General features: G+C 34.9%; 1 protein-coding gene across 1 annotated transcript in view; it reads right to left on the reverse strand.

Annotated features, from left to right (window-relative positions):
• KCTD3 (potassium channel tetramerization domain containing 3) overlaps nucleotides 1-23,242 on the reverse strand; it is a 65,836-nt gene that overhangs the window by 38,132 nt on the left and 4,462 nt on the right. Inside the window, exons 2-9 of the mRNA XM_053606823.1 lie at nucleotides 14,923-14,976; nucleotides 14,651-14,696; nucleotides 12,640-12,713; nucleotides 10,591-10,649; nucleotides 10,249-10,329; nucleotides 9,017-9,157; nucleotides 8,473-8,563; nucleotides 3,711-3,901 (exon numbers count right to left, since the gene is read on the reverse strand). Of these exons, the coding sequence (XP_053462798.1) occupies nucleotides 3,711-3,901; nucleotides 8,473-8,563; nucleotides 9,017-9,157; nucleotides 10,249-10,329; nucleotides 10,591-10,649; nucleotides 12,640-12,713; nucleotides 14,651-14,696; nucleotides 14,923-14,976 (737 nt within the window). The remainder of the gene's footprint in view (nucleotides 1-3,710; nucleotides 3,902-8,472; nucleotides 8,564-9,016; nucleotides 9,158-10,248; nucleotides 10,330-10,590; nucleotides 10,650-12,639; nucleotides 12,714-14,650; nucleotides 14,697-14,922; nucleotides 14,977-23,242) is intronic.

Consider the following 23,242-nt stretch of genomic DNA (forward strand, 5'->3'; position numbering starts at 1 on the left):
TCTTGTTTTCTTTGTGAGTGTATGCATGTCTATTTCCCAGCCACATTTAGCTATACAGATGGTAAGGTAGAATTAGCCAGGGTTGGAGTTTCTCTAGGAAAGTAAGGCAAAGGGAAAGATACAAAAAAATTGAGTCTATGCTAGACAACGATTTATAATGACAGATTCTAAGCCTGATAAAAAAGAGAAGTGATTAAGTGAAGAGATTCCAGTGCAGTTAAGAAATTAAGTTGCCAAACTAGAGACAAAGAATGAAGAACAGTGACCCTAAGGGTAGCTGAAGACTATACCAAGGGTAAGTACAGATGGCTTGAGAGTCAAAATCAGGAGGGAGAGACAGAGGTTGAGAGTGAATAAAAGAAGAATGGTCTATAATAGCAATTTTCAAAGTGTGTTCTGGGACACAGGACAAGACTATTTTCATGATAATATAAAAGAATAATTTGTCTTTTCATACTCTCATTCTCTAAAAGTGTATAGGAGTTTTTCAGAGGCTACATGACATGTGAAGAGGTCACCACTAAAACTGCTAACAGAATCTGTATACTTTTTATGATAATCAAATTTCCTAAGATAAACTTAGTTGGTTCTAAATACTTCTACTGTGCCCTTACTATCTCCAGTTATAACTGTTATGTCTACAAGCTTAATATTGTCCAATAAACTGTTATTTTGAATTCTAAGTTTTCTGTGCACCTATAAGAAAATATAAGTAAACACTGCCATATTATTCTGTTAGTACTAGCATGAAAAAATGTTTTTAAAATCTTTATAACTTTTTAAATTTTACCTAAACCTATTTAGTATTTTAATCTAAGATTTATTTTTAATATATTCTGCTTATACTTAGTGATGGACAATTTGCTTTAAAAAGGAAGATTAGAATATTTACCTGTTCAACCCATAGCTGTACCATCTAAATCTAAAGATGTTAACAAAAATAAATATGAATCAGAATTCTTCTACTCAGGGAAGGGAGGACTCTGAAGAAACTAGGCAAAAACTAGCTTTCCCTCAACATTACACACAACTTTATGGTGTCACATGCAGCAATCATTTTTGAATAGTTTATCAGCGTATAGGGTCATTAAGGCCAAATACTCAGATTTAAAAGAAAAAGAAATTATTTTAAATGAAGACGTAAAAAACTCTTTAACCAGAAATTGTTTGGTATAGACTTTCAAACCAGTAATGAAAAAGCCAGTGAAGCATCTTGTAAGTTGTGGCCTCACAGTGTTTAGAGGAGTGCACCCAACTGCAGGAGACTGTTAAAGCCATGAACAGATGACAAGCACTCAATGCCTGCTACCCCGAAAGCAGAAAGCGGGTCAAAGAAAGCATAGCACTGCTACTTTCTGATGATACGGTAACTCTTCAAATTAAAGATTAGGCAGAGTCAGCATCTTGTCTGAAGAACTGTACTTTTGTCTTGCAAACAGATGACTATACAGACATGGCTGAACATGGTATTTTTACCTGTATTTATCCAGAACACCATCAACTGATTATTAAAGGTCTTTTATGTGAGGTTGGCTATGAACACAAGTGCCAAAATGTTCAAAATGTAGAAAACTCTGAAGAATCTCACGGTTTATACTAAAACATCTGTGTTGACAATTGCACTGATGATGTGAAGCAATTTTGGATAAAAACAGCATGCACCCCAGCACGAATCAATGCAGTGGCACTAAACTTACTAGTGGTCATTAAATCTTTCTCTACCACTTACTATCAGGAAAAGAAAAAGAGGGCAGTTTAATGTAAGAACATCCTTGATGAAGCAGTAAAAATGTATATAAACTAAGATGGGCACACCTGTAACCGCAGCACTCTGGGAAGTCAAGGAGAATCCCTTGAGGCCAAGAGTTTAAAGCAGCCTGAACAATATAGCAAGACCCTATCTCTGCTTAAAAAAAAAAAAAAAAAAATCAAATTAGCCAGTCATGGTGGCACACGCCTCTAGTCCCAGCACCTTGGAGGGCTAGAGGCAGCAGAAGTCTTGAGCCTGTAAGTTTGGGGCTACAGCAAGCTATGATCATGCCACTGCACTCCAGCCTGGGTGAGAGAGAGAAATGCAGCTTTAAAAAAAAAAAAAAAAAACTATATTAACTAAATATTAGTTTTGAGTATACATATTTTTATTATTCTGTATGACTAAGTCTTATGGCTGTGTCAAGAAAAAGCCCCTTCACATTTGTTGGAGCAGAGAGCTACACTAGCTGCTCTGTTCACTGAATATCACTTTAATTTGAAGTGATAACAAACTATAGTTATTCAGATTGGGGTAAATGGCAGCCCTTTCCTCAAAAATAAAGTGAGCCTGTTATTTCAAGAAAAATGACCCATGACATTTGTTGCCTATGATAAAAATTCAAAGTTCAAGTAAACATTAGCATTTTGGGGACCACTTTTACCTACCACAGTGAGTATGATCACTTCTTCATACATATAGTTTCAGACCTATGCTAAAGGGTGATACTATTAAATGTAGTTTTTTCATGTTATAGAACGAAAGGCATCAACATTTCGAAAATATACAGAACTCAGTGAAGGCAGTCCCCAGGTAACAAACAAGGTAGGTTCTACAGGTTTGTTCCAGGTTGAAGTTGTATGTAAATTAGAACAGGTACATTTACCTATTACCTGTTATAACTATTTGCAACTGTGAGTCATATCAGTTGGCTGTCTGTAACTCAGAAACTTACTGTAATAACCTAGCTATGTCAGTAACTGCAAATTGTACATTAAGTTGTATATTTGTAACTCGGGGACTACCTGTAAACCATTTCCCAATGATAAACACATGATGTTATAAAGCATGAATGGATAAAAGATGCAAAGTACAAAATAGATCAATAAATTTTAATTGAACAGAGTATGAAAAGTTCACTGATATGATTTCAAAATTTTGATACAGGACCAAAGAAAATTCATGGCTATTTGAAAAGACTTTAAAAACATGTTTTTTTCCAACTACATCTCTCCGTAAGATCAAATTTTCTGCCTAAAGCTCAATCAATAACAACATATCACAGCAGTGTGAATGGCAAAAGAGAATTCAAAAAGAGACTTATTAAAGAGACTTCACTAAAGAGACTTCATTAAAGAGACTTCTGAAACTACAAACCAACGCCACTCTTAGCACAAAATGTTTTGGAAAAATTATTTTTCATCAAAAATATTATTTATATTATGAAATGATTATAACCATTTTAATTAATAAACATTTAGAAAAATATCAAAAATAGCAACGGAAATATAGATAGGTAATAACCTACACAAAAACCCTTTCTGGTCCTGAATAACTTTAAAGAGCATTAAGACCAAAAAGTTTGAGAGTTTTTGGTCTAGAAGTACCAACAGTGAGGAGCAAGAAAATTATTTATTGTATCTTCAGATCCAGTGGTTCAAGAGGGTAGGGAGTAAACAGCCACCCCTAAGTGGGATTCAGGAAAAGCAACATTCTCATAGATCAGCCAGGTTTCAGACGGAGTAAAGTGGTGCAAAGATATTTATTATTTCTTTTCTAAATATCAACTTTTCCCCTCTTTAGCAGATCATTCCTCTCACATTGAGAAATCTGTTATTACTGGGGCCCGGAAAAAAGGTGTGGCAGCTCTAGGTTAATTTCCATTTTTAAGGTCAAAATCTTTTATAAACTTCAAAATATGTATACTAGCAAAAGGCAATATAAACAAGATTCTTCCTACCAATTTCACTTCCACTTCCCCCATCTTGAATACTCCACAATATGATGCTGCTCTCCGAGGCAACAGCGACCATTTTGTCTTTGTCTCCATGTGGACCTCCGACCACTTTTGCATTTAAAGCTACTCGTTCAATAGTCCAATCCAAATACGGGCTTGTAAACACTTGTTGCCATCCTGAAGATTCCTTGATTCTATTAACAACAGACACATATGGTAGACTTAGCAGCAATTGAGCAAATAGAATATATTCTGTTAATTCTGTAAATCAATGCACCAAAAAAAGTATCCACAGCTATCCATCTATCTTTGTTTATTAAATATATTTTTCATATGTATCTAAAAAGCCAGGGTATTATCCTGAGGTACCTTATATTTACATACATAGGACAGAGAACTACTTCAAAAGAGAGTTCTGTATTTCTCCAAAAAATAAGTTAGGAAAATCCTCCCCATTTTTAAAAAACTTAAAAAGACTTAAAAAGACTTAAAAACTTAAAAAGACTTAAAAGACTTAAAAAAAGATGAAAGTTGGTTTTATCTTTTATATTTCTCCACAAAAAGTGCCGTCATTTTCTATGGGAATATCAACAAAAATCTGATTTAGAATTATTATTATTCCTTTCAGTTATTAATCAGTTTGTCAATTGTTATTACTAACTAAAATGACATACACTGAATCTGTTGTATATTTGGGCTTCAGATGATGTCCATCACACAAACTAAGACAAGGGAGTGTACCATACGCATTTTAGTATCTCTGAACAATTATACAGAGAGTGATGCTTTGAAAACCCTTCTCTGAGAACTCTGGTTTTTAAAGTGTAAGTGCAAAACTTTATGGGACTATTGATTATCCACACAAAAAAGCTAATACACTCTTTAATATTTATCAGATAAATACCTGTCAATTAATATTTAATTTCTCTGATAAGATCTGTCAATCATTAATTTTTTCTGCTCTATCTTAATTTGTTTTAGGATGTTTTCTATGTGATTAGAAGCAAGCCTTCATATATTTAGAGCCTAAAAAAGTATGTAATCATGATAATAAATGTAAGGACTTATGAAATATCTTTAAACTAAAACAAATAACGCAAACAAAATTGTACAGATTCTCCTTGTTCTGCCTAAAGAGACCAAACAGAAGATGAAGGACAAGAAGTGATCCTGACACACTCATTGCAAAAATCAAACTTTGGGATTCATAAATAATAGTCAATGAAGGATCTAAATGAAAATATATCAGCTTCATTTACATATTAATGCTATGGTAATACAACTATAATTCATAAAAACGTACAATTTAGCCTTGTTAATAATTTGAATAATTAACGATTTCCTTACTTAAGTTGCAAAGCAATAAAGAAAAACATACATCAACTTTTTCTACAGCACTGTAATGTCTGTAATTACCCTCTTCAGCCACCAGATGGGATTCATGTGTTAAGAGAAACAAATGAAATGATTATCTAAAAAACTCTAAAATTTGACAACACTGAAAAATGAAATGTAGATGCTTTTACGGACTATCAGAGAGTGGGCACAAAGCAGGGGCTGCCAGTACTTCAGGCATATCACAACACGCTGCTCTGTGGATACAGACATACGCTAGGTTCACAACAGTATTCAGTAAAGAGATGCCGAATAGATTTAATCAGGTGAACAAAGTGATCTTATGATCATTAACTTAGGAATATAAAAAATAATAAAATAAATAATACATAATCTCATCTTTTACAGAGTTCTTACTTCTAAGTTGCTTTTCTCTACAGCAATTAGGGTATTATAAATGCCAAGAAATGATAAAGTAATCAGAATAGCCTATACAAGAGTAAATATAACTAACAATTAAAGAATTTAAAATACATCATATAAACTTGCTTCTATTTTTTAAATTAAATACAAAGAGAAAACTTTGCTCATATTTGTTCTATAATTATCCACAAAAATAATACAGGATTTAAAATGTGTAAAACAAGAAAGAATGAACTTGGGCGGCGCCTGTGGCTCAGTGAGTAGGGCGCCGGCCCCATATGCTGAGGGTGGCGGGTTCAAACCCAGCCCCAACCAAACTGCAACAACAACAACAAAAAAAAAAAAATAGCCGGGCGTTGTGGCGGGCGCCTGTAGTCCCAGCTGCTCGGGAGGCTGAGGCAAGAGAATCGGTAAGCCCAAGAGTTAGAGGTTGCTGTGAGCCGTGTGACGCCACAGCACTCTACCCAAGGGCGGTACAGTGAGACTCTGTCTCTACAAAAAAAAAAAAAAAAAAAGAAAGAATGAACTCTGATTAATTCAGTACTCCATCTCCTTACTGCTGCCTAGTGAACCAACACTCTAAGACAGCTATGCAAATGGTTACTTTCTGCATTAAGACCTCCAAGAAATATAATAGAGAGGATATGTCCTACAAGATTCTGAAACTTCCTATAAACATACTGTCCCTCAACTGATATGGAAATAAACTAATATGGCATAAGGATGAAAGAAAGAATTCAAAAACAGATCTAAGTATTTACATAAACCTAATGGAAGATAAAGGGAAATTTCAAATTCAGTATGAAAGGATGATTTATGTAATTAATTGTCAGAACATTATTAGCTACTGAGGAGAACAAAACATAAATTCTTAAATCTCACACTACATACAAAAAAAGTAAATGCTATACGGATTAAACTTCTGAAGTAGAACATAAGCTCAAAGAGGGTAGTAATTTATATAACTGTTTTATTAATACAAGTAACATTGTCATAATCTCAGTAAGAAAAAGGGACATAAAAATAAAGACTAACAATGTAGAAAATTAGTGAATGTAAGTAAAGAATATAGAGGTATTTACTGTACTACTTTTTGTAAAATTCTTTTTTTTTTTTTTTTTGAGACATAGTCTCACTCTGTCACCCTCACTAGAGTGCTATGCCATCATAGCTCACAGCAACCTCAAACTTGTGGGCTCCAGTGATTCTCTTGCCTCAGCCTCCCAAGTAGCTGGGACTATAGAAGCCCACCACAACTCTCAGTCATTTTTGGAGATGGGGTCTCGGTCTTGCTCAGGCTGGTCTTGAAACGGTGAGTCAGGGATTCACCCACCTCGGCCTCCCAGGGTGCTAGGATTACAGGCATGAGGCACCACACCCAGCCTTTTGTAAAGTTTTTAAAAAACTTACTGATTTAAAAATTGAGGAAAAACAACTTGTAGAAAAAATACACTTTTAAAATAGTTTGAATATTTTTCTTTCTTTTGAAATATTTTTATTGCCATTGTGTTGAAAGACTCAACTATATTTGAGAAAATCCAGTATGTCCTCAATTTTTTTCCTTCATCACTATGGTATACTGCTGTGATATCACTGACACTCAGTTAAAGCAAAGAAAGATCATTGTCAACAGCCAACAACAACAACAACAACAACAACAAAATAAATAAAAAGGAAAATGTACAGCATCATTCTTTTTACATTTGTCACAGAGTGAGTATAATTTTGTATAATACTTGGGTGTCTCCAGCAAGTAGCAATCTTTATATTACTTTGCTATCACAAAAAATAAGTTATTCCGTTACACTCCAATCACTTATAATCATTTCACAGCTCCCCTGGAATATTTGGCCAATAAAAATATGTATATAATATTTGAACAAAAAAGTCGAAAGGTCTCCTCAATTTAGATATGTAAGAAGTTTGAAACAACACTCTTAAAAAAAATTCCTTTACCAAATTAGTCTTGGCTCATTTAAAAGTCATCCCCAAAGAAATCATCCAAAAAACTCATTTCCATGTCATTTAATAATTTAAATTAAAAATCCACAAAACACTCTCAAAACAAAGTCTACACCTAATCATTACTATGATGAAAACATAAACATGAGATTACTGGGATTTTTTAACATATCTGAAATTCTTTAAAATGTACGTATACATTTTAGCGAACATTTTTTTTTTTTTTTTTTTTTGGTTTTTGGCCGGGGCTGGGTTTGAACCCACCACCTCCAGCATATGGGACCGGCGCCCTACTCCTTGAGCCACAGGCGCCGCCCTAGCCAACGTTTTAATATTGTTAAACCTCTTGATTTTATCTTAACCAAAGTCAGTAGCGACAAAAAATTTATACATCTTTGATTTTTCAGCAATTAAATGAAATAGCAATGTAAGCCAATGTACCACTGTTTTGCTTCTAAGCTATTCTCTGTCAACTTTTTTTATTGTGTACAGTGATTGTGAATTAAGTATCGCACCCTTTCCCCAATGTTAAAAAAAAAAAAAAATCAAGTTTACACTATTCCCCATTCCTTTTCAGGCTTTGAGAATGAAGGAATTATTAAGAAAACCAAACTCCTTATGTCCCCCTTGTCCTGCTTTGCTACCTCACATCCAACAATGTAGTAGTTATGATCAACGTAGAGACTTACCTTCCCCTGCTATAGAATACAAAAGACTAAAATCATTAGAAAGAAAATCAGGGAGCTCACATTAATATTCCTGTCTAAAGCCAGATAGAAGCAAAATGGAGTAACATTTCAGGTAGAACATAGTTCATACTGTCTGGGAAATCTTTAAGACATATTAAGACTACCAGCAATATTTACCAAATTAGCTGTGATAAAAAAGCAACTGAATCTTAAGCAGGTATTACAGAAGTAGTTGAAATACGCAGGGAAAAAAATGATAATTAGAAAAAGAGCTTTTCAATTTAAAAATACAAAAACGCAATTATTAAAAATGCATCCCCTAAAATAAAAAGCAAACCAGTATTATTATACAGTACCTGTAACACACAGCAAAATGGGCATATGCAGCTACAATCCAGTTGTGATGGCCTGCTACTATTAGCACCTTTCGTGGATCCACAGGAAATCCTGTTGATTTTAGAGAGATGTTTTACATTCAAAACATGGGTTGGCAACTTATGGCCCACAGGTTAATTCCAGCCTTCTGCTTGTTTTGGTTAATAGTTTTGCTGGAACTCAGCCATGCTCACTTGTTTACATGTTAGCCATTAAGTGCTAAAATGGCAAAGTTGAGTAGCTCCAACAGAGACTATATGGCCCATAAAGCCTAAAATATTTACTATCTGGCCCTTAACCAACAGTTCGTCAATCCCAGTTCTAAAGATTCAGAGCTAACAGAAGATCATATAACGTTTTAAATAAACATTATATATTAAATGAGACTTTCCAAATTGTACATGATAAATCTGGATGAAAAAAGAGATGAAGCAAAGAATGCATCTTTAAAAGTAATTACTTAGTATCATCAAGAACTAAAAGCATACATATTTTTCTGTTTCTACTTAGGTAATCTTTGCTTACCTAGCTTAACAGTCTCTTCTCCACTTCCAGAGAGAATGGGCTGTGTACCATTTCCCAGGGCTTCACTTTCTGTAGAATTGAGTCCATTTCTAAAATCAGCAGAAGATCTAGCTGTGTTGTTTATTTTACGACTAGGAATACCTAAAAGGGGGAGAAGACAAATTTATTTCCAAGTCTACCTTCCAAAATTGAAAATATCATATTCTAATGAAGAAACATAAAATGCGAATTTCATTATAGCCAAAGTACATCTTCTAATATAGTAACTTACTGCAAATAATTTAATTAGAATAAGAAAATAAAATAAAAATACAATGAAACTCTTTCAATGGATTTCTGGTATTTGTTTTATTATTTATAATAAATAAGATTAGGATGTACCATATTATGCTCCACTTTGACCTAGCTCTAGGTTACTAAATCAACAGATTATTAATTCACTGAGTCTATGGGCCAGGCTTTACATTTATGTTATAATTTCTGTGTTAAATACTACATACTAATTTAATGGCTTCAGAACTGAACTTCCTCACATTTTCAAACATTCTTTATTTGACAGAAACCCTTTTTAAAAATGAAATTTTGCTAAGAAGCACATTATAACACAGGTAAAGGCAGTCCTCTTCTAACTAGCAGGGCTGAGGTGACACTGATATACCTCCTCCAGTTCTCCAAAAAGGAATTTGATAATTAGTGCTCTAACACAGGAGTCAGCAAACTATGGGCCATTGAAAATATAGCCCAATGGCTATTTATGTTAATAAAGTTGCAGTGTACAAAGTAACACCCATTTGTTCATGTAGTGTATGTGGCAGAGTTTAGTAGTTCCATAGGTTATCTTTTGGCTCTCAAAACCTATCTGGCTCTTTGCTGAAAAAGTCTGTCAACTACCTGCTTTATATACTTGTAATATGACTTACTGTCTCCAAAAATTAAAGGTTTTACCATTTCTAGTAGATTTATATTTTTTTTATTAAATCATAGCTGTGTACATTAGTATGATCATGGGGCACCATACACTTGGTTCATAGACCGTTTGACACATTTTCATCACACTAGTTAACATAGCTTTCGTGGCATTTTCTTAGTTATTTTGCTAAGACCTTTACATTCCACATTTACTAGTTATAGACAAGAAAGTCAAAATTCAAAAAACAGTTTTTTTCTATTTTGAAGTTTGTACTTGTTTAATGATAAAGAATTTTTAAAAAGACCAAATAAAGCAGAAATACCTGGTGGAGGCAAGTAACCATGAAAAAGCACACTGCCACAAGATGAACGCTCCAATTCTTCACATAACAGCAGCCTTCTTACTAAAAACATTGCAAAGCAAACTTGTCAAGAGCACATGCAAACAGAAAAACAGCCCTCCATTTTTACTTTCTCTAGTTAAAAAGGAAAATGTTAAAGTCAGAGTTGACAACATGTTTTTCCATGAAAATCCACAAAAACTAAGCACTGAACTGTTCCACCAAAAACTAGGACCTGACATGGAATACATTTATTTCATATGAGCAAGTTTAGTGCACAAAGGGTCAAATCATAAAATAAAATATTAAGAGAAGACCACATACCTAAAGGAGTAATTCCATAAAATTCTGCTTCATGCCTGAGCACATTAATACTCACTCCCCTAAAAGAAAAAAAAAATGATGTAAATTCTTTAACAATGTAAATCTGTATTATCATCTGAAGCAAAAGGAAAAAATATTAAGTCCTTAATGTGAACAAAGCCAAAAGATTTTAAAACTTCATTTCTCTCCTAATATTCTTTATTAGTAATAGCCTTACTCGTTTAAAAAAGTCTAAATAAAAACTTCATGTGAATTAAAACATTTTGATTCCTACTTAACCATTCAAACATGGATGCAATGGTTGACTAAACAAGAAATTAGGGCTCTCTAGGGTCAACACAAATAAATTATCTGATAAGGCAAACAAAGTGGAAATCACTCTTATGGTACTGCTTTTAATTTTTTATGACAATTATTTCTATACATTTCAACCTCCTCAAGTATAATGAGAGCTCCCTGTAAGTATAATCTACTTCTGATCTATTTTTGTATACCTCACACAGTGCCTAGTACAGCATATGTAAAATATATATATATATACACACACACACATATATATATATGAAGGTTCTGCAATGAATACTATTGAACAAATGAACAAAAAAGGGAAAAACAACCGTTTCAGGAAGGGCTATGCTATCCAGATGAAGATGATGTTACTACATAGTAACACAGTTGAGTCACATGAAAATAAAAAGTAAAAAGAACAGAAGTTTCAGAGTTTACAATACTAATGGTTCAGTTTAGGTTTCAGTTATAATTTGTCCTTTAAAAACATTTCCTGGACTTAACAGACACATACAATTCCAATATTAAATTGTTTTTACTTGTAAAACTAGTTATGACTAGTTTAACATAAGAATGCTTAAACTTTCTTATTTCATTTCAAAATCATTTGTGTTAACAGTGCAGCAGTAACACAAATTCAAGGTGACTCAGGATACAAATATGTAATAGTTCTTGCGGAGGTCCAGTCTCCTGGGAGGACAGGCAAACAAATATGGTAATATAGGAAAATATAAGGGCAATACAAGAATTTTATGCAAGGTACAGGATTACAACACAGGTTTTTTCTTTCCTTTCTGTTCTTTTTTCTTCCCATCTTCTTTTTAGAAGGTACCACTCAGAGAACTTAAATTGTCCTAGAATTCTTTAAGTGAAAAAAGGCAGTAATCTATAAGAAAAGCAGTCAGTAGGTATTTAAACTAATTCTGCCTTTCCTGGGCGATATGGGTGTGGATTAGTCATAATGACACTGATTAGAAGCAAGGTTAGGCTTCTTTAATCAAACCAGATGGGAGTCAAAATAATGTTACTCATGAAATGAGCAGGCTTGGCGCCGGTAGCTCAGTGCCGGCCACATACCTGGAGGCAGGCGGGTTCGAACCTGGCTCAGGCCTATTAAACAACAATGACAACTGCCAACAAAAAACAGCCAAGTGTTGTGGCGGGCACCTGTAGTCCCAGCTACTTGGGAGGCTGAAGCAAGAGGATTGCTTGAGCCCAAGAGTTTGAGGTTGCTGTGAGCTGTTATGCCACAGCACTCTACCAAGGGCAACATAGTGAAATTCTGTCTCAAAAAAAAAAAAAAAGAAAAAAATGAGTAGTTAATAATGTACTGATGTACTTCTCACCCTCAAACCAACCCTAACCAAAAAACAAACAAAAACTCCCAACAACTCCTCTATTCGTTCAATAAACTAGACAAGTCCAGAATCCTAAACTATGAGTCCAACAACATGTTAAATAAAGGTTTTAAAGCACAGTATTAACCTGATTAGATTTATATTTTTAAAAAGACAACTTTTGGCTGCAGTATGAAAAATGAACTGGAAGGATGCAAGAACGGAGGCAGGGAACCTGGTTTAGGAAGCGGTTAGAGTACTGTGAAGGAAGAGATGATGGTGGCTTGCATCTATCAGAGTTTAAGTCTGAGAAAACTTTTAATCCAAAATAGTCTTAGGAAAAGAAAAACTTTTCTTAAATACTTGTACATAAAAACAGATACCTATCAGTAAGAGTTTACTTTGAGAAAGATGCATTTCTTACCTTAAGTCTAGTTCTTTTGTCCGAAGAAAATTTAAAATGGGTGCAAATGCTGCCGGATCTCTATCAATAAATATCTGTAAATGAAGAACTATCTTATTTTCAAATGAAAATTACACTCCTAACTTCAATGTGTGTAACACTAACAGGGAACAAAGACCAAATTATTTATTATAAATTCTGTATTTCCTTGTTTCTACTCTTTAGTGTTTTTTAAACTGGAATGAAGTTACAACTATGTGCATCTAGTGTAGTAGTATTTTCTCCCCCTGAACAGTTAATACTAAATTGATATTTTAAAACATAGGGGAAATGTTATCTAATAAGTTAGTTTCCTCATTTCTAGTTATCACTATCTTCGGTAAAAATGACACTTGAGGAAATATTTTTATCTGAAATTTTCTAGGATTCAATAAATACTTTCAAAATATTATGAATAGTGCTTTCTTATATTGTTGAATCATTAATTACTGTTGATAGTAATTATTACTTACGTAATTTGTGATTTATATAGGACTCATTAAAACCATATACTTTCATAAAGCACATAAGGTAATCAATAAATAAACACTGTACACTGCTATTAAAGTTGGAAAAAGAATATTATTATGCTCATAAGATTTTTGCATTTACACTTTTACTAATTTTATTATTATTACATATTATTATTATGCTCATAAGGTAATCAATAAATAAACACTGTACACTGCTATTAAAGTTGGAAAAAGAATATTATTATGCTCATAAGATTTTTGCATTTACACTTTTACTAATCTCAATTCCCTTAAGGGCTGTGGAGGAGTAGCAATAACACAAAATGTTTTTTGAAATAACAAACACAGGCTAGGTATGGTGCCTCACACACCTGTAATCCCAGAGTTTTTAGAGACCAAAGAGGGAGGATTATTTGAGGCCAAGACTTAAGAGACTGGCTTGGGCAATATGGCAAGATCCTGTGCCTACAAAACACTTAAAAATTAGCCAGGCATGATGGCATGGTCCTACAGTCCCAGCAACTCAGGAGGCTGAGAAGGAAGGATCACTGAGCCCAGGAGCTCTACTGTGCAGTAAGCTGTGATCACTTCACTGCATTCCAGCCTGGGCAACAGAGCAAGGCCATGTCTCTAAAAAATAAATACACAAACACATAAATGACAAATATAGCACCATAGAATACATAAAGGAAAAATAAAATGTTTAAAAATATGAAATATACAATTGATAGCTTTTTATGGGAATATATGCCAACACTGTATTTTGAATCAATTACAAAAGGTCCAATCATAAAACTGAACACCTTTTAAAGCTTATGTCAGTCACTCAGAAAGGGAAATAGAAGCCAATAATAAAACTCTTCATATTGCAATCAACTATGTCAATGTAATCCTTGAAGTTCTTCTCAGCTTCATAAATTATTGCCCTTGTTTTTATTGGAGCCAATCAAAAATAGAAGAAACCAAATTTGTGTAGCTCTTATGATGACTTTTTTTATGATCAGAGTTCTGCCTTTGCTGCCTTATTTCACCTGCAAACTTCATCATGGCAAATAAACACCTGTGGTCATTTTTTTGCCTCTAAATTAATAAACCAATTTTTGCACTAAAACTTTACAATACTTTATATCCCTCGTTGCACCTTTGCTGTACAAGTTCCTAGGTTATTCTCCAAAATTAACAAGCGCAGGACTTTACTGATTTGTAACCATTTATCATTCTAATACCAAAATATTTTAATACTTATATCTACTTTCTGTTAAAGCTTCAATTGTTGATCAAGAAATAGTCCCCTATTACCAACATAAATTCATATTCTACAATCTCTCTAATCATGAATAAATTGCTATATACGGTATTCCCTATTTAGGGCTCTTTCCTAAATTATAGAAACAATATATATAAGAAAAAAATCACTTTCATTTATTGGATATTAAAATATCAGCTTTTCTATCTTCTTAACTATATATTAGGACTAACTGAGCTAATTTGGAAACACATATCAGTATTATTATACTCACAGCACCAGTTTCATCTCGAAGTGTTGAAATTCTTCCACTCAGCAAACTAGAAGTTATTAATAATAATCTATAGTTAGTTTTAAAAATGTGAATATAAATGTCCTAATTCTTTATCAAATGTCAAAGTGAATCATATTCCTCTAAATAACAGAAAACTTGTATTTTAAAAGTTAATATTTTTATTAGAAAATTAATTTAACTGATATGGAAAATACTACATTTTAGTTAATAAGCAAATGTATTAAAAATATACTAAAAATTACATGCAATACCTGGAAAAAAAAGAATCTGGAATCCACATAAGAGTCTGTCTTGAGGTACTGAATCTGCAATTAAAAATGATCTAGCATTAGATGAGAACATGATTCAAAATTTCAACATTAACTTGTTTTAATATGCTGGATAATGACTCATAAGCTGCTTTATAGTTATTGTTATATCAATATATTTACAACTTCTAATATTCTTAATTTTTGCTACTTCTACTTCAGAGTTAAAATTATTCAAGGAGCTCTCAATAAAATCAAACAATTATTTAATTCTTCCTAAAACAGTACTTTCCCATAACCTAATCAGCTGGAGAATCACCACTTAGCCCATCACACTAAGTCTCAACTTCTAATCATAACATTCAAAATTATCTCAGGTCCCATTTCACCTCTCCTACACAAACTTTGTTTTCCTCTTCTAATAAAACAGTATTTCTTAATATCCCCCAAACAATTCACGCTCTCTCTGCATTTTTGTAACTTATCCCAGCTAGATTGCCCTCTTCATCCAATGATCCAAGTCCCAACCATCTTTCTTCATACCACTCAGGTTTTATCTTCTCTGTAATGGCTTTTCCAAATATTCTATCCTATATTATCTCTTTTTAAGGTCATAGTAATTTCACCGTAAATTACTCAATTAACATTTTCTTTATATGTAGTCCCCAGCTATTTGCAACTGTTCAAAATCACTCAGCAATTGTTGTTTTTAAGTTAATTGTCACTTGATCAAGTCTGATTATTAACACCAATTCTGAAGATCTTTACTAAAGTGTAGTATAATAGACTGGGACAATAAACCAATAAATGACATGAACTAATATGGCAAAGAAAGTAATATAGCTCTCATTCAGTCCAGCCCTAGTCTGAATATTTTCATTTTAAGATATCACACTGAACTACAATGTTGCCTCACACAGAAGAAAGCGTAGCAGACCACTATGTTCACTCCACATTCATTTTCTGGCATTATGTGAAATCTCTAAACTTATTTTATCTTCCAAACTTAAACTAATAAGCAAGGTGACTGAACTGTGCCACTGGTTGCCATGAGCTATCACCACAACACATACAAGTGTTGGCCAAAATGGCTTAAGGATGTTCCCCAGTCTGTGCAGGTCAATACTGTTATTACCTCTCTATTGTACCCCCCATCCCCCACCTGAAATCAGCAACCTGAAATCATCAGAAAAGTGGATATTGCTTACTTTCTGTTCATCACAGCCTATCAAACCTCAAAATTCATTTCATTTCCCTTCCCCATTTCCAATGAGATATCAAATAACGATACCCAGGAAGAGTACGTTCTGATTTAGAAGGACAAAAGGCTTCTTGCAGAAACTCAAGGACACTTCTATAAAGCCCTCCCCTTGGTAACTCAGCTCCTAAGAATTTGTAAAAACAGCTCCTGGGCCCTTGAACTAAGGCTTGCTTCAGCTTCTGTAAACCCTGCACATGACACCTCCAATATGATCATTCTTTTGTCTGTCTACTTGTGAGTCTAATAAAAGGACAGGGACAGAGCTGATCAGGGAGCTGATGGGCCATCTTGGACACAAGTCCACCAAGGTTCTGCCAACTGGAATAACGCCCCTTCCTCTTTCAAACACAGGTGTTCGGGTGAATCTTTCTCTCCATCCAGCCTTGTTTTGCTGCAACAGCAGCAGTTTGGAGACCAGGTTGAGAATTATGATTATCAAAGCTTATACAAAGTAGTGTCAGAGGTCCCACTTATCTTTCCAAGTCTACCCAGGCATCTGAGGCAATGACTCATAATATTTTATATCTCTTGACAAATGGATTATACCTTAAACACCTGTAAATTCACATTTTCAGAAATATATTATACTAAATATATATACACATTTTTTAAAGAATGAAGGACCACATGTAACCACAACCGTAGTTGTGGCTAGCACATACTCAGCAAATGTTGAAATTGAGCTGTGATAATCAGAACTATACTTTCAGTTAAACATTCTGTACAAAACTGAAGGCCTTGTGGCTCAAAGGAGTAGGGTGCCAAACCCATATGCCGGAGGTGGTGGGTTCAAACCCAGCACCAGCCAAAAACTGCAAACAAACAAACAAACAAACAAAAACTGAAGGCCTTTTACAGTTACAATAGAGCATTTCCAGATTAAATTAGTATTGAGGAACAGATGTCACTAAATTGCCCATTTTACAAACCATGTAAAGTATCAGTCAGTGTCAGTAACTGTATACACTGAGCCATTAACAGTGCTCATTACAGCTTTACTTTCAGACTGCAATTTCCTATCATCAAAATATGCTTTCTAATTACAAAAGATTATCCCTGCTTCTTCCCACCTAACTATAACCTTACAATCTATAAGAAGTATTCTCTCATTGACTAACTAAAGGAAAGACAGTAAAATAATTCTATTATTAAAGACACATTTATATGTAAACTACAGTAAGAGGTACTTTACAGAACACATAGAAGTTAAATGCTAGCTAACTGCATAGGTTATGGAAAGACTGTTCTTAAGCAATTCCTACGTCCATTAATCTCATTAAGGAAGGGAACAGTTTATTCTAAAAAACCTATGAATATTCCTTCAATGTATTGCTTAGCAGACTCTTAAGAAAAACTGAAAAGTACATTGATTACCACCAATTGTAGGAAACTGACTTGGTCAAATAAATCAAAGCAAATCCAGTCAATGGTTAACCAAAGGATCAAGGATCTACTGCAGCAAAGATTCACTCTGTTTTGGAGGCCAACAAATAATTTCCAAAGGACAGCTTACAACTCATGACCTTTCACATTCATTGCTTATTCAGCAAATTGTTTTCAAAATAATTCAAATTATGTACCACTTAGAAAATTACAGAGGTCGAAGCACGGAGTAACAGCTTCCTTGCATCTGGGCACCGTGAGTCTGGGGAGATAGGACTCCAGGCATCTCTGGCTGCTGGGAACTGCCTATCATCACTCCTATGAGGATACAGGGAGTCAGCGAGAGACTTCTGGACCCCAAGAGGAGGACTAAAACAGTGGAAAACCGGCAAGTGGTCGCGTGTGTTCAACCCGTCTAAACCCGCCCACAACTTCCACAGGCACGAGAACTTAAAGAGCAAGAGGAAGTGAAAGGAAAATTAGGGCAAGGAAACAGATAAAAGAAATCACTCATGAGGAAGAATCAGCAGAAAACTCCAGGCAACATGAAGAACCAGTCCAGAACAACCCCGCCAAGGGACCATGAGGTAGCTACTGCAGAGGATTCCACCTATACAGAAATGTTAGGAATGACAGAAAGGGAATTTAGAATACACATGTTGAAAACAATGAAAGAAATGATGGAAACAATGAAGGAAACTGCTAATAAAGTGGAAAATAACCAAAAGGAAATCCAAAAACAGAATCAAATCAGAGATGAACGATATGAAGAATATAAAAAGGATATAACAGAGCTGAAGGAAATGAAACAGTCAATCAGGGAACTTAAAGATGCAATGGAAAGTATCAGCAACAGGTTAGACCATGCAGAAGAAAGAATTTCAGAGGTAGAAGACAAAGTTTTTGAGATAACTCAGATAGTAAAAGAGGCAGAAAAGAAGAGAGAGAAAGCAGAACGTTCACTGTCAGAATTATGGGACTTTATGAAACGTTCCAACATACGAGTTATAGGAATTCCAGAAGGGGAAGAATGCCCCAGAGGAATGGAAGCCATACTAGAGAATATTATAAAAGAAAATTTCCCAAACATCACCAAAGATTCTGACACACTGCTTTCAGAGGGATATCGGACCCCAGGTCGCCTCAACTCTAACCGAGCTTCTCCAAGACACATTGTGATGAACCTGTCCAAAGTCAAGACAAAAGAAAAGATTCTGCAAGCTGCCAGGAGTAAGCGCCAGTTGACCTACAGGGGCAAATCCATCAGAGTGACCTCAGACTTCTCTAATGAAACTTTCCAAGCAAGAAGACAATGGTCATCTACCTTTAATCTACTTAAACAGAACAATTTTCAGCCCAGAATTCTGTACCCTGCTAAGCTAAGCTTCAAAATTGATGGAGAAATCAAATCATTTACGGATATACAAACATTGAGGAAATTCACCACAACAAGACCAGCTCTACAGGGAATACTTCAACCTGTTCTGCACACTGACCACCACAATGGATCAGCAGCAAAGTAAGAACTCAGAAATCAAAGGACAGAACCTAACCTCCACACTGATGCAAAAGATAAAACTAAGCAATGGACTCTCACCAAATAAGACGAATAGAATACTACCACACTTATCAATTATCTCCATAAATGTTAATGGCTTGAATTCCCCACTGAAGAGACATAGATTGGCTGACTGGATTAAAAAACACAAGCCATCCATTTGCTGTCTGCAAGAAACACACCTGGCTTCAAAAGACAAATTAAAGCTCCGAGTCAAGGGTTGGAAGACAATTTTCCAGGCAAATGGAATTCAGAAGAAAAGAGGAGTTGCAATCTTATTTTCAGATACATGTGGATTTAAAGCAACTAAAGTCAAAAAAGACAAAGATGGTCACTTTATATTGGTCAAGGGAAAACTACAACAAGAAGACATTTCAATTCTAAATATCTATGCACCAAATTTAAATGCTCCCAGATTCTTGAAACAGACCTTACTCAGTCTGAGCAATATGATATCTGATAATACCATCATAACAGGGGACTTTAACACACCTCTTACAGAGCTGGACAGATCCTCTAAACAGAAATTAAACAAAGATATAAGAGATTTAAATGAGACCCTAGAACAATTATGCTTGATAGACGCATATAGAACACTCCACCCCAAAGATAAAGAATATACATTCTTCTCATCACCCCATGGAACATTCTCCAAAATTGATCATATCCTGGGACACAAAACAAATATCAACAGAATCAAAAGAATTGAAATTTTACCTTGTATCTTTTCAGACCATAAGGCACTAAAGGTGGAACTCAACTCTAACAAAAATGCTCGACCCTATCCAAAGGCATGGAAATTAAACAATCTTCTGTTGAATAACAGATGGGTGCAGGAAGAAATCAAACAGGAAATCACTAACTTCCTTAAGCATAACAACAATGAAGACACAAGCTACCAAAACCTGTGGGATACTGCAAAAGCAGTTTTGAGAGGAAAATTCATCGCTTTAGATGCCTACATTCGAAAAACAGACAGAGAGCACATCAACAATCTCACAAGAGACCTTATGGAATTGGAAAAAGAAGAACAATCTAAGCCTAAACTCAGTAGAAGAAAAGAAATCTCCAAAATCAAATCAGAGATCAATGAAATTGAAAACAAAAGAATCATTCAGAAAATTAATGAAACAAGGAGTTGGTTTTTTGAAAAAATAAATAAAATAGATAAACCATTGGCCAGACTAACTAGAAATAGAAAAGTAAAATCTCTAGTAACCTCAATCAGAAATGATAAAGGGGAAATAACAACTGATCCCACAGAGATACAAGAGATCATCTCTGAATACTACCAGAAACTGTATGCCCAGAAATTTGACAATGTGAAGGAAATGGATCAATATTTGGAATCACACCCTCTCCCTAGACTTGGCCAGGAAGAAATAGACCTCCTGAACAGACCAATTTCAAGCACTGAGATCAAAGAAACAATAAAAAAGCTTCCAACTAAAAAATGCCCTGGTCCAGATGGCTTCACTCCAGAATTCTATCAAACCTTCAAGGAAGAGCTTATTCCTGTACTGCAGAAATTATTCCAAAAAATTGAGGAAGAAGGAATCTTCCCCAACACATTCTATGAAGCAAACATCACCCTGATACCAAAACCAGGAAAAGACCCAAACAAAAAGGAGAATTTCAGACCAATCTCACTCATGAATATAGATGGAAAAATTCTCAACAAAATCCTAGCCAATAGATTACAGCTTATCATCAAAAAAGTCATTCATCATGATCAAGCAGGCTTCATCCCAGGGATGCAAGGCTGGTTCAACATACGCAAGTCCATAAACGTTATCCACCATATTAACAGAGGCAAAAATAAAGATCACATGATCCTCTCAATAGATGCAGAAAAAGCATTTGATAAAATCCAGCATCCTTTTCTAATTAGAACACTGAAGAGTATAGGCATAGGTGGCACATTTCTAAAACTGATTGAAGCTATCTATGACAAACCCACAGCCAATATTTTACTGAATGGAGTAAAACTGAAAGCTTTTCCTCTTAGAACTGGAACCAGACAAGGTTGTCCTCTGTCACCTTTACTATTCAACATAGTGCTGGAAGTTCTAGCCAATACAATTAGGCAAGACAAGGAAATAAAGGGAATCCAAATGGGAGCAGAGGAGGTCAAACTCTCCCTCTTTGCTGACGACATGATCTTATACTTAGAGAACCCCAAAGACTCAACCACAAGACTCCTAGAAGTCATCAAAAAATACAGTAATGTTTCAGGATATAAAATCAATGTCCACAAGTCAGTAGCCTTTGTATACACCAATAACAGTCAAGAGGAGAAGCTAATTAAGGACACAACTCCCTTCACCATAGTTTCAAAGAAAATGAAATACCTAGGAATATACCTAACGAAGGAGGTGAAGGACCTCTATAAAGAAAACTATGAAATCCTCAGAAAGGAAACAGCAGAGGATATTAACAAATGGAAGAACATACCATGCTCATGGATGGGAAGAATCAACATTGTTAAAATGTCTATACTTCCCAAAGCAATCTACCTATTCAATGCCATTCCTATCAAGGTACCTACATCGTACTTTCAAGATTTGGAAAAAATGATTCTGCGTTTTGTATGGAACCGGAAAAAACCCCGTATAGCTAAGGCAGTTCTTAGTAACAAAAATAAAGCTGGGGGCATCAGCATACCAGATTTTAGTCTGTACTACAAAGCCATAGTGCTCAAGACAGCATGGTACTGGCACAAAAACAGAGACATAGACACTTGGAATCGAATTGAACACCAAGAAATGAAACTAACATCTTACAACCACCTAATCTTCGATAAACCAAACAAGAACTTACCTTGGGGGAAAGACTCCCTATTCAATAAATGGTGTTGGGAGAACTGGATGTCTGCGTGTAAAAGACTGAAACTGGACCCACACCTTTCCCCACTCACAAAAATTGATTCAAGATGGATAAAGGACTTAAATTTAAGGCACGAAACAATAAAAATCCTCAAAGAAAGCATAGGAAAAACACTGGAAGATATTGGCCTGGGGGAAGACTTCATGAAGAAGACTGCCATGGCAATTGCAACAACAACAAAAATAAACAAATGGGACTTCATTAAACTGAAAAGCTTCTGTACAGCTAAGGTGACGATAACCAAAGCAAAGAGACAACCCACACAATGGGAAAGGATATTTGCATATTTTCAATCAGACAAAAGCTTGATAACCAGGATCTATAGAGAACTCAAATTAATCCACATGAAAAAAGCCAACAATCCCTTATATCAATGGGCAAGAGACATGAATAGAACTTTCTCTAAAGACGACAGACGAATGGCTAACAAACACATGAAAAAATGTTCATCATCTCTATATATTAGAGAAATGCAAATCAAAACATCCCTGAGATACCATCTAACCCCAGAGAGAATGGCCCACATCACAAAATCTCAAAACTGCAGATGCTGGCGTGGATGTGGAGAGAAGGGAACACTTTTACACTGCTGGTGGGACTGCAAACTAGTACAACCTTTCTGGAAGGAAGTATGGAGAAACCTCAAAGCACTCAACCTAGACCTCCCATTCGATCCTGCAATCCCATTACTGGGCATCTACCCAGAAGGAAAAAAATCCTTTTATCATAAGGACACTTGTACTAGACTGTTTATTGCAGCTCAATTTACAATCGCCAAAATGTGGAAACAGCCTAAATGCCCACCAACCCAGGAATGGATTAACAAGCTGTGGTATATGTATACCATGGAATACTATTCAGCCATTAAAAAAAATGGAGACTTTACATCCTTCGTATTAACCTGGATGGAAGTGGAAGACATTATTCTTAGTAAAGCATCACAAGAATGGAGAAGCATGAATCCTATGTACTCAATCTTGATATGAGGACAATTAATGACAATTAAGGTTATGGGGGGGTGCAGAAAGAGGGATGGAGGGAGGGGGGTGGGGCCTTAGTGTGTGTCACACTTTATGGGGGCAAGACATGATTGCAAGAGGGACTTTACCTAACAATTGCAATCAGTGTAACTGGCTTATTGTACCCTCAATGAATCCCCAACAATAAAAAAAAAATAAATAAATAAAAAAAAAAAAAAAAATATTTCCAAGCACACTGAAAAAAAAAAAAAAAAA

This window comes from Nycticebus coucang, chromosome 10, assembly GCF_027406575.1.
Source record: "Nycticebus coucang isolate mNycCou1 chromosome 10, mNycCou1.pri, whole genome shotgun sequence".
NCBI classification, from domain to species: domain Eukaryota; kingdom Metazoa; phylum Chordata; class Mammalia; order Primates; family Lorisidae; genus Nycticebus; species Nycticebus coucang.